Source organism: Lampetra planeri, chromosome 56 (assembly GCF_965212315.1).
Source record: "Lampetra planeri chromosome 56, kcLamPlan1.2.h2, whole genome shotgun sequence".
NCBI lineage: Eukaryota > Metazoa > Chordata > Hyperoartia > Petromyzontiformes > Petromyzontidae > Lampetra > Lampetra planeri.
The window spans coordinates 2,443,102-2,456,758 of NC_136162.1; the positions used below are offsets into that span (position 1 = coordinate 2,443,102).

The following is a 13,657-nucleotide window of genomic DNA, read 5'->3' on the forward strand; positions in this document are numbered from 1 at the left end:
CCGCATCACAGTTGCTAGCAGATAGGCGCAGCGGCTTGGTTTGCATCGGGCGGAGAGACAAATAACTCGGCTCAATTAGATACATTCCCAAAATATTAACTACCTGCCCTTTCAACTTAACAAAAGCGTACTCAAATTTAGAAATCGTTTAATCCTTTTGTCATTCATTTATGATTACATTACCGTCGCTACTGTCATCACGCGTGGTTATTCATAAGACCGTTGACGCATGAAAGTAATCACCAACACGTGCGACGTATACACAATTTGTGTTTGCTGCACACCAAAGATCCCCCGTATAGTCAGTAGCAGACTGTTGGGGCAAGTGCTGTTAGCGAGTAGCACCTATGAAGGCCGATATGGCACACGAGGGGGTGGATGGCCAGCACGTTGCCTGGCCGCCTTTGTCTCCCCAGTGGCGATGTTTACTACACACCGTACTGGGTACTCATTTGAGGCTGAGTCGACCTAGGAGAGGCCCAGTACCGGTTCAGATATTCGTCACCGGTGTTCGCCGTGCCCGAGAGTGGAACTCGGGTCGCCATCTACACGCGCACACGCAGACGCCGCTGCACGTCCGACGTGCGTGCGTCCACATGTAGCCGTTCCCTGGGGGCTGACTCGCCCTGGGGGGCTGGCTCGCCCCGGGGGCTGGCTCGCCCCGGGGGCTGGCTCGTTCTGGGGGCTGGCTCGCCCTGGGGACTGGCTCCCCCGGAGGGCTGGCTCGCCCGGGGGGCTGGCTCGCCCTGGGGGCTGGCTCGCTCTGGGGGGCTGGCTCGCCCTGGGGGGCTGGCTCGCCCTGGGGGGCTGGCTCGCTCTGGGGGGCTGGCTCGCCCTGGGGGCTGGATCGCCCTGGGGGCTGGCTCGCCCTGGGGGCTGGCTCGCTGGCTCGCCGGGAGCTCAGCCATTTGCTCAGCTAATTGAATCAAGCCGGACGTTTGCACAATCGCCTAGCAACATCGCGGTGCACAAGCAATGAGTCGAAATGTAGAATGCTGCTACCAGGGCCGTCCATAGCGCGGGGAAGGGGGGGCAACTCATACCGCGTGCCCCCAACACCATCCCCCAAAAGCGCGGGACCCGGGGCAATCGCCCCGATTCGCAGTAGCCTAGGGGCACGGCTCTGGCTGCTACCTTGATGGTGTAATGGGTCGGCATTCTGGAATGGAAATCCAGAGGTCGCCGGTTCGATTCTATTGGATTTCCTGGCGTAGCAGTTGAATCGATGGTGCAAGGATCTTAAATCCATCAGAACCCCGCCGGCCCCCCCGCCACCATCACCACCTACAAGTTGAAGGCAGTATAGTACTTTAGTAATAGAGCAAGTGCCGAATCACTGAACCGGAATTGATAGCTTGAAAGCATTTAGCGCGGGGCCCTTGACATTGCGGAGTCCGTAGGATATGCAGCTACTGTTGCTATGACGATAATCCGGCACTGAGTGGCGGCGTAGAGAGAGGCTGATGCACGAAACGTAATGAATGTTCACGCAGAGACGACCGCGGGGGGGGGGGTTCTTGTTTATTTACTCCGCGCACTCATTGCGTTCGCAGGAAGCGATGTGGTCATCAAGTCCGTCTACATAGACTCAATCCGTGCGTTCCCATCACTGCCGATGGGTGACACTGTGGGACACCGCGGGATTATTACATAAGCACGTCAACTACTGGGACGAGGCTCCGCAGGGCGCGTTATTTCATTTGTAACACTTTAGTAAGGATCAGGATTTGGATTTAATGAGAGTTTAAACGCCACGAAAACAACAAGAAGAATACAAAGTCAGGATGACGTCGTAATTGTTGAACCCCATTAGGTCTCGCGATCAGGGGTGGGGGGTGTATGCAATTATGTAATAGATCAGTAATTAGCCACTTAACATGTGTCTCACCTGTAAGGAATTGCAATGTGTTGCGTATTACTAAATAATACGCTTCTAGGCTGCGCTGAGTCTGTAGCTATCACAGCGGTTGAAATTATTTGAATTCTTCTCAATTTCGATTGATTCTCTAACTAGCCTTGATGACGTCATCCTGCACAATTTAAGACCGGGAGCAGGTGGATGGCTTCACTTTTCTGGCAAATCGCCCGATGATGCTGGATGTAATTTCCAGCGAAACGTCGTACTACTCAAAAATGTAAAATGTTGTGGATTCACTCTTCAGCACACCGGTGGGCTAAAGTAGTGAACTTTTTGTCTTTTGTCAACGTGACACATTTTTTTACTGATTGGCCGTGTAGAGTGGTGGAGGGTTGCGACACATTTATAAATAACGCGATCTAACCCAAAAACCTGTATTATGAATAATACCCGTCGCGAAAGCCTACGTGTTAAACCGACTCTTAAACGCACGACGGTGAATCTAAATGTGGAGGGAAAAGCCGGAGGACCCAAATAAAAACCCACGCGACCCGCGGGGAGAGAGCATGCAAACTCCAACTGTTCTACAGGTGTCGTCAGGGTGGGGATCAAACCCACGGACCTCCTGTATACCAGGCGAGGCAGTTAACATCTCCTCGCCACAGCGGGGTTCTTGACGGCGACTTGCCGTCAATTGGTTGCCGTAAATGTATCCAAGCGCGGCTGACTTGAACGCGTCTGCCACCTTCGATTGCAACGGAGTTTGCTCGCAAAGCCATTTGACGCTTGCCATTTTCATTCACGTCTTTCACACGGAAAAAGTTTGCAAACTTCGGCGTGCGATGATTGAAATGGCGCGCGACGGTTTTTATTTCCATTCTCCGTCGGGCCAAGCGGCGAGACGCAGCGCGTAGCAGCGCAACGCGCAAACCCATCAGCGCAGAGCTGCCGTGTATCACAATCAGCATCTTCATTTAGACTGCGAGAGGAGGAATCCGATGAGCTATGAAGCTCTTTGTCACACATGTCCAGTATGGGCGTGTCAGCAAGTTGCAACAACAGCAAAACAAACCAACGATAGGAGTGCAAAATAGAGAAAATGTTAAGCAAGTCGCTAAATATAAACAAATAAATAAAGAACACTTTCCATTATATAAGTCAGATTTATCAAGCTTGGACAAGGCAGCAAAAACAACAAAGCAGTCCCAGACCACACCAACACAACACACAGCAGCAGCAGTAGTCCCTCCACACAATGGCGCATTAACACTGAACGATCGATACTCGACATGCAAGTATCACAGTCACAAATCACATTTACAATTGTGACTGTGTGTGTGTATATATATAGCGCCACCGTGACAACCTACTGACTCGTGGTAGTGGTGTTGCCGAGACGAACAGCGCTCACGGTGTGGTTCTGTCCAGTGGCCCGACGACCCCCCAAAGGGGGGCGATGCAAATCTGCGTCTGCGTGCAGACGCGGCGGTTGCTTGCGTCGCACCTCCGACGAGCGCGGCTGGCTGCGTACGGTGCGAAGGAAGTCCACCCACCGTGCGTGCAATCGGTTACGCGCGAATGCCTCTTCCGGAGCGCTCCATTGACGTGTCGGGGATGGCGACGTGAAGTCCCATGCCGAGAGTTCATGCATCCCAACTCCGACTGCGTAGTCGGCAGTCACGTGCGTTGTTGATCGGCGTTTGACAAAAAACGATGCCGGTGTCCACCGTTGTCGAGAATTAGGAAACATCATCAATCCAGGGGGTCGCCGGATCGATGCGATTTGCCGGCGTAAATCCCCCCGATTCTCTGTCTACCCAGCAGTACAAAGGAGTACACCCACAGTTTATTTGTGAGGTCGCGTGTGGTGGGGTAAAGTATGGGTACCCTCACCTCTCCTGAGACAGTCTGGCCAACGTGGAAGGGTCGACCAAATACCTTCTAGAGGGGCTCTCAGAGATCCTTGTAGTAGAGGCCCTCCTCCACCAGTGGCGTGAGTGAGCACTTGCAGGGCTGCGCCTTTTCCTTCATTAGGAAGTGACTTCTGACTTCGGCTGTGTGCAGGAATGAGTCTCCATCATCACTGCAGCACGGATTCTTTCCCCCCTTTATCAGCACTCTTGTGGAGTGTTTGGCGGCTGTAATTGGGCGAATATTATTTTTGACACGCGGTAAATAATGTTGCGTGTGTGCAAGTGTGAACATGCTGTAGTGGGGAGCGGTGTCACAGCGGTTAGCACGCTTCGCTACGAACCCGGCGACCTGAGTTCGGCTCCCATTTATGGCCGCCACCAGTGACGATTGTCTGATCCCGTCCTGGGCCTACCGACGTCGACTCAGCCTCAAATGAGTACCTTGTGCGGTGTGTAAACACCGCCACTGGGGAAACAAAGGCGGCCTGGCGTGGTGCTGGCCACCCACCCCCCGTGTGTGCCATACCGGCCTTCATAGGTGCTACTCGCTAACAGCACTTGCCCCAACAGTCCTCAGAAGGATATACGGGGGATCTGTAACTAATGTAGACGTGACATCTGACTGCTCGAGTGCCTGTGCAAAAGGGCCATCATTGCCGTAAATTCTTTGTCAAGGGTCGGTGTATCGCCGGGGTTATCCATTGCAACGAATGTGCCATGTAATATCCGATTGGCTTTCGTAGTTAATTCCTGCATTATAATATCAAGATTAACTTTCGTAGTTAATTCCTGCATTATAATATCAAGATTGACTTCCGTAGTTAATTCCTGCATTCATGTCCTCTGTCCTTAGTCTGTCACATACCATTTACATTGCATTTGTCTTCCAGTCTCTTTTGTAAAGTTGCGTCAAGTGCCCTCTCCAAGCGCATCTCTGGCGCATGACATTTGGACTATCTCCCTGATTGGTATCTCCAGCGATGCGCGTGGAGGGAGGGAGGGGGCGAAGAGGTGGTTCCATCAGCGGAGGATTATAGCCGAATCGCATGGCCCCCCCTCCTCTCTCTCTCTCTCACTACTCCGACGCTCACTGCCGTGTAAATGTCTCCCATTTAAAATTATCTTAAAAAAGCAGTGGATTTTCCTGGTATTGGCTCTCTAACAGATGCAGTTTCCTGGTTCCCCGTGCCGGCCCCCTCCCCACGTGACTGCCCGTGAGTTGTCATCCATCGTACAAAGTGGGCTTTCGCGACCCATATTACGATTCGTAGTTGATTCTTTAGGCCCAGATCACGTAAGTAACGTGCGTGTCGTACTACCCTCCTCCATCCGACGCAGCCAATTAATGTTTGTGTGCGTCTTGAACTTCTCTCGCACCGTACGTAGCCAACCGTGCTAATCAGATGTGGGGGGGGGGGGGGGACAACAAAGTGCACACAACAACAAGCAGCAGTTCTAAAGGGATGAGATTTCAATAAAGTCATTGCGTGACCAAACGTGGCTAACTTTTTTTTCTGTTTGAGCACAACACCAGTGGATGGCCCTTCTCACAGCAGCAGCAGCAGCAGCTGCTGGAGCAGGCAGTTGCAGGGGTGCACCTTTACCGCTTGAGAAACCCGGCCTTAGTCTCAGCCGGGCAGCTGCTCGGCTCGGTGCTCCGACCTCTGAGCGACCCCTTTGCAACCTGTTGATCACGGAGACTGAGTGACTCTGACCTGTAGTAGTAGGTTTTTACCCTTTCAACTGGTACAAAAACTGACACCTTTATACAAGACGTCATCTGGTCCAACACCAATGGAGACTAGGCTCTAAGAAAAGCTGTCTCGGGTGTGGACCAATCAACTTCAAGGACAGTGCATATCATTATCATCATCAGAGTTGTTTCTTTTTGTTTGAATTTTGACTGCTTGTGTTGGGGTTATTGCAAACATGATGCCTTGTATAAAGGTGTCAGTTTTTGTACCAGTTGAAAGGGTAAAAACCTACTACTATATTTTGCCACTGGTAAAGGAGATGTCTCATAGTGACTCTGACCTGTTTCTGATGCCTGTGATCGGGGGGGGGGGGAGGGCACCGCTGGTGGCTGGCGCGCGATGTGGAGATGCAGGCAAGGTCACCCTGGCTCGAATCGCGAGGGTGCGGGCGGGGTGAGCACACGGGCCAGCACGGAACATGCTCACGGCTTCCTCCTCATTATATTTTATAGGACTTTTAGTAAAGCTCTAATGAAAGTAATGTTAGCGTTAACTATCGCTTGAATTAACTTAACTTTATTTGTTACCATTTTGGCAAGGCATATTATGTTAATTAGGAATTTCCATTGTATTCCAAGGAAGTTGATTATGTAAATTATCCATTAGCGGTTACAGATTAAATTATATCTGTGCTCGTTCTAATTAGATTAATCTGTAATTCGAGCCTCGACCACCACTTCTAAATCACTATAACCATGAGTATCCAAAGGTAAGAAAACCGTGTGGTGGCAATTCCACAGTCCTATTGCAAGATCCAATATCTTTCATCGGCATTGGACGTCCACATCGGTTTGTGAAGAAGCTCCCAGCACAGTTGAGCAAAGCGTCGGACATCGTGGCAACAACAAGCGGTAGGGTCGTGCGCGGATCGATTTTTTTGACCCACGACCCGAACCCACAACGACCTTCAACACCACCACCACCGCCACCACCTTGCCTGCAACGTGATCCGCTTTGATGAGACCCGCAACCCGACCCGGCCTCGCTGTCATTCCACCCACAAGCTGACCAGACGTGCGTTCATTAGACTCGCAATGAGACGTGCGGGACAACCCAAAATCGCACCGTAGAGCGATACGGCACGAACGCGAAGACCCACGCAGCGGTGCCTGAAGCAGTCCTCCCCTTCTGTAGGCTACTCTCGAGCACGGGGTGATGCACTGCTCACTGATAAAGATCCGAATGGACGCTTTGTCTCGTGGCGCGATGCCGATAGCGCGATCGGAATAGAATACGGTGAAAAAATACGAAAAACTAAATGTAAAATTAAGACAATATCGGCGACGAGCAGTGTTATTTACAGTCGGCTTTCAGATGTGCCGGAGTTCGTTTGGCACTTAACAACAGACTGAAGCTGGAATCAATTTCTGTTCTAATTCAGAGAGAGAAAGATCGCCCATACCAAGATAGCTCCATCGCAAGGGTTAGAAACTGCCGTAAAATCCTCATAATCACTCCAATAATCTAATCGTCACAGCTGCGACGTCGGCCAGCTCTGACGATTAGCTTACAACACCACGAGCCAATGCTTTACCATATTATCCCGATTATAAGATGTTCTGCAAATTAAAATGGACCGCAAGAGTGAAGCCCCGATGTCGATCGAGCTCCACGACTCTGGTGACACGTGCCGCACACACCGCTACCGTGTGACAAGACACGCCACTGAGTTTCGCTTGCAATACCGGGACAAGGTCCCTTTTTTCGTAATGCCGAGAATATGGTAATTGTGATTTTTGGCACGAAATCTTTGAATTGACCAACATGGTGAAGGGGAGCCCAGCCGAGCGCTTTGCCCCCCCCCCTCCCCACCCCCGAGTGTGGCTGAGCGTGGTTTGACACTGCCAGCCGGCGCGCATTTGCGAGCGCTGAGCGTGGATCCAACAGCAGCGCCTGGGCGGCAGTGTGGCGACAGCAAAAGGTTACACTGGTCAACAAAAAAAAACATGTTTTTCTGGCCTGGACTTTTGCAGCTGTTTTAGACTAATTTCAGGTTGCTGATTCCAAATCTGATCTCAGATTTGCTCTATCACATCTCATTTTTATGCTATCGGCATATCCCATTTTCATTGATTTTACCCGAAATTAACTCTGTCACTTATGATTGCAAGTTGTTGCGAGTCAGTGACTGCCTTCGTGTTAAAATATGGTGCTGTATTTTTAGGATAGTGTGTTTATAATATCATTTTATGTAGATATTTAATATTTTTCTTCTGCAGTTTTTATTGAAAATGCAATATTTGAAATCTCTAAAACCTGATGTGATAGACAAAAACTGATGCAAGATTTGGAATCAGCACCCCAAAATTACATTAAACCCGTTGGAATACCTTATGCCAGAAAAAGTGTGTTGACCAGTGTTATCAATGTGCAAAATGGGAGAGGAAAACTACGCAGGGGAACGAATGGAATTGGGGACATTGTTGCAAAGATATGCGGGTGTCCGCATGCAATGCAAGGTGGTGCAGCGGCCACCAAAGTTCAACACGAACAATTGTTATAATCGGCGATGATCAATCCAATGTTGGATAAAGACCTTCCCCAGGCCATCGCCATCTCTCACGGTTATTTTACCTCTTGTCTATTCATTCATCCCCGATTAACATTTGGAACGCGCACAAATCTAACTTAAATGGGACATTCAGAGGCACGGGAGAATGAATGAAAGTGAGGACATTCTTGAGATTCCGAGAGAAGGTCGGCATTGAAGCTGACTCATGGCGCAGCGAGAGAGGAGGAGGGAGTGATATTCAGACTTTCTATTTTTTATTTTACTAAGTAAGGCCCACTGAGCTATATAGTTATTTTTCAGAAGCGACCTCGCTACAAATGATAGCTCAACGAAGTGGCTTATCACGTGGGCATTTATAGCAGCCAACTATTATAAACGCATGTTTCTAAATGTGTGGGGAAAAACCGGAGGACCCGGAGAAATGCAAACTCTAAATATACAACGGGCGTCAGGGTCGAGATCGAACCCACGACCTCCTGTGTACCAGGTGAAGTAGTTAATATCTCCTAGCCACCGTGGCACCCGGAGATGCGACGCAGAAGCCACATTCGCTTCTCCTGGCTCGAGTCGGGCTTGGCGAGGTGGCCGCCACTTGAGGAAGATGCCAGACGACCCCTCGCTCGCCGTACCTCCGGAGAGCATCCCCCAGATGCAGTCGCATTTAGAAGCGATAAATACATCCGCACTGCGAGTGATATTTCTATCCCGCTCAGCGGGTTGTTTGTTTGTGACCATTATTTAGTTTTGGCAGCTGCCCTGGGTGATTTGACGTCATACCACCCCATGACATTATTTTTTTGCCTGGATTACATTATTCATATCGTAGGTCATCCTGTGATGATTTCGCCACCATAAATATAACAGCTATTTAAATTAATCTAAAACAGAGGCCGTATATCTCAATGGGCTCTTGTCTGGATAAATGAGGCGCACACACGTATATATATATTTTTTTGCCAAAAAAACGTAAATGCAGCAATTACTGACAGTATTTAACATTCCGACGATCGCCGAATGCATTTTTTGTGCAATTATTTGCTGCCGAGCATTGATTGGGCCCCGAGGTGTTTAACGGAATGATCTTGCTCATCTTGGTTCTTTCGGTAAAGTCACGTAGAAGAGAAATAATAAAGTAATAAAAATAAAACATTCTAAAATAAAATTCTCCCGACGTTTCGGCTACAATGCAAGCAGCCGTCCTCAGGTGAAGAACAGGGCTGTCGGAAAGACAGCGTTCTAATGACCACCACCAAGCTTGGCAGCGTGTATTTAAGCTGGGTTAGAGGAGGAGAGCGCCTTGACAAAGGAATTTACATATCACTACGGGAATTGGAATGATCTTGCCTTCATTATCATGCCACCCACACATCGGCAGCAGCGGCAGCAGCAGCAGCGGCACCCGCTAAGTCACACTGCTGATAGCACCCAAAAAGTCGAAACCGGAGTTTGCTACTTAAAAAAAAACTGTTCAAAAGAATTGGTCCAGAACACACACGTGGGCCGATACAGACTCTCGTCCGCTTCACTATGACCTTTCAACGTGGCGGGGGTCCACCATAATTCACCATCACAAAAAAATATGCCAAGTCAACCATTGGGTCGTCCTTCGTTCGGCTAGACGCACCAAAAAGAGGAACATGGAATTACCACCAGTTGCCCTGCAAGGATATAAACATGAGATGAGCCACCAATGGCTCAACGCTCATTTGAGAAGGGAATCACTTCGACTTGAAGTCTCGGTCACCTCGCGTGTCAAGTCTCTGCTCTGGACCAGCTGAGTGAGGAGACACTTTTACTTGAATGTATTTTTTTCTTTTAAACAACAAAAACTGTTGACGAGCACCGGCCATATAGGCCCCACAACGTCAATCGACTCGCTACAGACAGCCCTGCTAATGATAGAGTCGACACGTTTCTTGTATTGAATCAATTACAATTGCATTTAAAATGCAGCATTCGGTTTGCTCCAAAGTGCACGATTAATTGAAGTACATTAGCAGTGAACCGTGTTGGAAAATGTACATCTTATAATGCCATATTATTATCATTATTACTACCAGCATGAGTTTTAACATGTAAATAGAATATTAATTACGGATGGGACCGAGGTCACGGGCGACGTCGGCTCGTTAAGGCGAGCGCATTGCGCCCCAAGGTCACGGTGGCCCCGCATGTTGCCTGCGACGTGAAGGACATCTCCGCGATGAATCGGCATGCGTGTAGTTCCCTAGTTCTGTAGTGTGGTTCCGTAGTTCTGCATCTGGGCCCATCGTTGTCACTGCATCTTCGTGCTCGCGGAACGCCGCGGCTGAACGAGTCGACGCGAGAGCTGAAACGTGTCCACACACATTTTTCTGATGTAGCGATTTTTTTTTATGACTTGGAAAAAGCAGTTTTTCTTTGTTTTGCCAGAATGCTAAAAAATATATATATTTGAAGAGAAGACGTTTTTGGGCGCACGCCAAACACATTCGAGTCTCTCTTTGTGCGTTAAATTTGTTCGTAAGACTCTCCCTTTGACTGTTTGACGACGGTGGCACGCATCGTAATAAAATAACGTGAACGGCGCGCGTCTCTCCAGCCTGTCCAAACACAGCATTACATCGATCCGGTGGCTGCTTTAGACCCACCGCCAGACAGCGCATGCCAAGCACAGCGAGAGCCGGACGGAGCCAGGTCGAGATCTAACCCTCCGCGCACCACCTTCTCCGCTTCGCAGGGCTTTTCCAGCGAGCCATAACGCAGAGTGGCACCGCGCTGTCGAGTTGGGCCATCAACTACCAGCCCGTCAAGTACACCCGCTTGCTGGCCGAGAACGTCAACTGCAACATGCTGGACACGCAGGATGTGGTGGAGTGCCTGCGCTCACGCTCGTTCCGTGAGCTCGTGAACCAGGACATCAAGCCGATGCGCTACCACGTGGCCTTCGGGCCCGTCATCGACGGCGACGTCATCCCCGACGACCCGCAGATCCTCATGGAGCAGGGCGAGTTCCTCAACTACGACGTGATGCTCGGCATCAACCAGGGCGAGGGCCTCAAGTTCGTCGAGAGCATGGTGGACATCGACGACGGCGTCTCGGCGGCCAACTTCGACAACATCGTCTCCAACTTCGTGGACAACCTCTACGGCTACCCCGAGGGCAAGGACGAGCTGCGCGCCACCATCAAGTTCATGTACACCGACTGGGCGGACCGCAACAACGCGGAGACGCGCCGCAAGACGCTGGTGGCCCTCTTCACGGACCACCAGTGGGTAGCGCCCGCCATGGCCACGGCCGACCTGCACGCGCAGTACGGCTCGCCCACCTACGTCTACGCCTTCTACCACCACTGCCAGAGCGAGATGAAGCCCGCGTGGGCCGACGCGGCGCACGGCGACGAGACCCCGTACGTGTTCGGCGTGCCCATGGTGGGCCCCACTTTGCTCTTCCCCTGCAACTTCTCCAAGAACGACGTCATGCTGAGCGCCGTCGTCATGACCTACTGGACCAACTTCGCCAAGACCGGGTGAGCAAGTGTGACTCGGTGTGTGGCTGTGTGTGTGGCTGTGTGTGGCTGTCTGTGTGTGTGTGTGTGGCTGTGTGTGTGTGGCTGTGTGTGTGGTGCTGTGGGGGTGGGGAGCGGTGGCGCAGCGATTAGCGTGTTGCACCGCGGACTCGGAGACCCAGGTAGTTCAGTTCCCGCTCACGGTCAACACCGGTGATGATTATTCGAACCGGTCCTGGGCCTCCCCTAGGTTGACTCAGCCTCAAACGAGTACCTGGTGCGATGTGTGGTGCTGGCCGTTGTTTGCTGTGCCAGCCTTCATTGGTGCTACTGGCTAACAGCACTTGCCCCAACATTCTATCGAGGTTATATGGGAGATATTTGTCTTTCTTACTGTGTGTACACATACTGGATGTGCAATCCAATAACAGGTGACGTAATTGTTTTTATAATGATTTCACTTCAGACCAATGAAACGGTGTGAATGTGGTCAGCTTTTCTTCAGTATGATCCAGATGTCTCGTGGCCACCATTTAATTATCAAAAAATTTACAATGTTGCATACCAATGGGTGTGAAAACAGAATGAATTGGGACATTTGTTTATGGGTCAATTAATTGGGTGTCACACTACATCTGCACCACCCTATCTATATATTACAACCTATGGCATTTTAGTAAAGTCTCAGTCTGTAGATTTTATGGAATCATTCTCTCGATCAAGTCTACGAAAGCAGTCCCACATTTAGTCAAACCAGCTTGGTTGTTAATTCACGCTGGCGTGATGGGTGCACAACTTATTCCCTCACAATGTTATCAGGCCAGCCAACCCGTGAACTCGGTGATCCTGTGTATATGCACGTACACATACATACACACATCCAATTACCACGCTCGGTCTTCCTCAGTTCCACTGCAGTGTCTTAATAACGCTCAGATTATCTCGGTCAGCGCCAACCATTCAACCTCCTCCGTTCGGTTCTCGCCGCAATCGTCCGCGCTGTGGCCAGCGGGCGCAGTCACCGCCGCGGTGCTCCAAGTGACATACGCTCGGCGCCACCATTCACTCCTCGCCGACCTTGTCGGGGAGCAAGAACCATCATCACGCCAGCTCCGGTCGCCCTCGCAGCAGCAGCAGCGGCAGCAGCAGCAGCAGCAGCAGCGGCGGCGGCGGCAGCAGCAGCAGCAGCAGAAGCAGCAGCAGCAGCAGCAGCAGCAGCAGCGGCAGCAGCAGCGGCAGCAGCAGCAGCAGCGGCAGCAGCAGCAGCAGCAGCGGCGGCTTCTGGCTGGCAATCGAACAAAGACGGTCACCGCATCGCGCGCTTTCAGATGCGCTGCTGCGGCCGTCTGGAACGTTCTCCTTTTCCGATATTAGGAAGCCACTGGAGCTGTGCACTTTTAAATCATCCAGATTGAAAACTAATTTCTATATAATTGATTTGTGTTGGCTTTTTTTGTTCTTCCCCGACACCTGCGATTAGCGCGGCTGGCTCTGTACGGCACGGTGCTACGTCGGCACGTAAGACTGAAATACGAAACACTTTGGCGACGGACGTTTTCCTCACTATTTTTGCCAGCGAGAGTCACTCTGCATTGAAGGGAAAGCAAGCAGTGTTGTCGCAACTGAGGTGGTCGTTAGCAGCCAACGGTTTTGCTTCGCCATTCGTCCTCTCTGCCCGCGGTAAAGAAAGCGTCCTGCAGAAACGGCGCTGATGTGGATCGAATCGTCTAGCCGGGCAACGGCGGCGGTGGTGGCCACGCTGCTGCACGTTGCTGCCTGTATTGATCCAGCATTGTGGAGGCAGCATCAGCAGCAGCAGCTAGGGTTGGTGGATCCCTCACAGACGTTCTGAGATTTCCTTCCCGTGGGTGTCGAGGAGGAGTCATGTCCTGGCTTGCGGGGAGAAGGTGGTAGAAAAAATCGACTCCATTGGTTCCATCTGTATGGGATAGAATTGTGCCACTTGCATGTGAGTTTTTTAACCAGTGCTTCAGTCTCCTCCCACATGTAAGCCCTCGTGAATTTTCCAATAACACCTTCATAGATAGAGGACCGCAGATCTTGGAGGGGGTGCATTTTGTGGCGGCTCACCGCATGGTTGCTGCTGCTCCCTTCCCCGCTCGTCTGCGGCT

General features: G+C 50.9%; 1 protein-coding gene across 1 annotated transcript in view; it reads left to right on the forward strand.

The window, feature by feature from the left end:
- Positions 1-13,657, forward strand: part of LOC144735688 (neuroligin-4, X-linked-like) — a 240,317-nt gene that overhangs the window by 193,009 nt on the left and 33,651 nt on the right. The window contains exon 5 of the mRNA XM_078618163.1: positions 10,757-11,546. Within this exon, the coding sequence (XP_078474289.1) occupies positions 10,757-11,546 (790 nt within the window). The remainder of the gene's footprint in view (positions 1-10,756; positions 11,547-13,657) is intronic.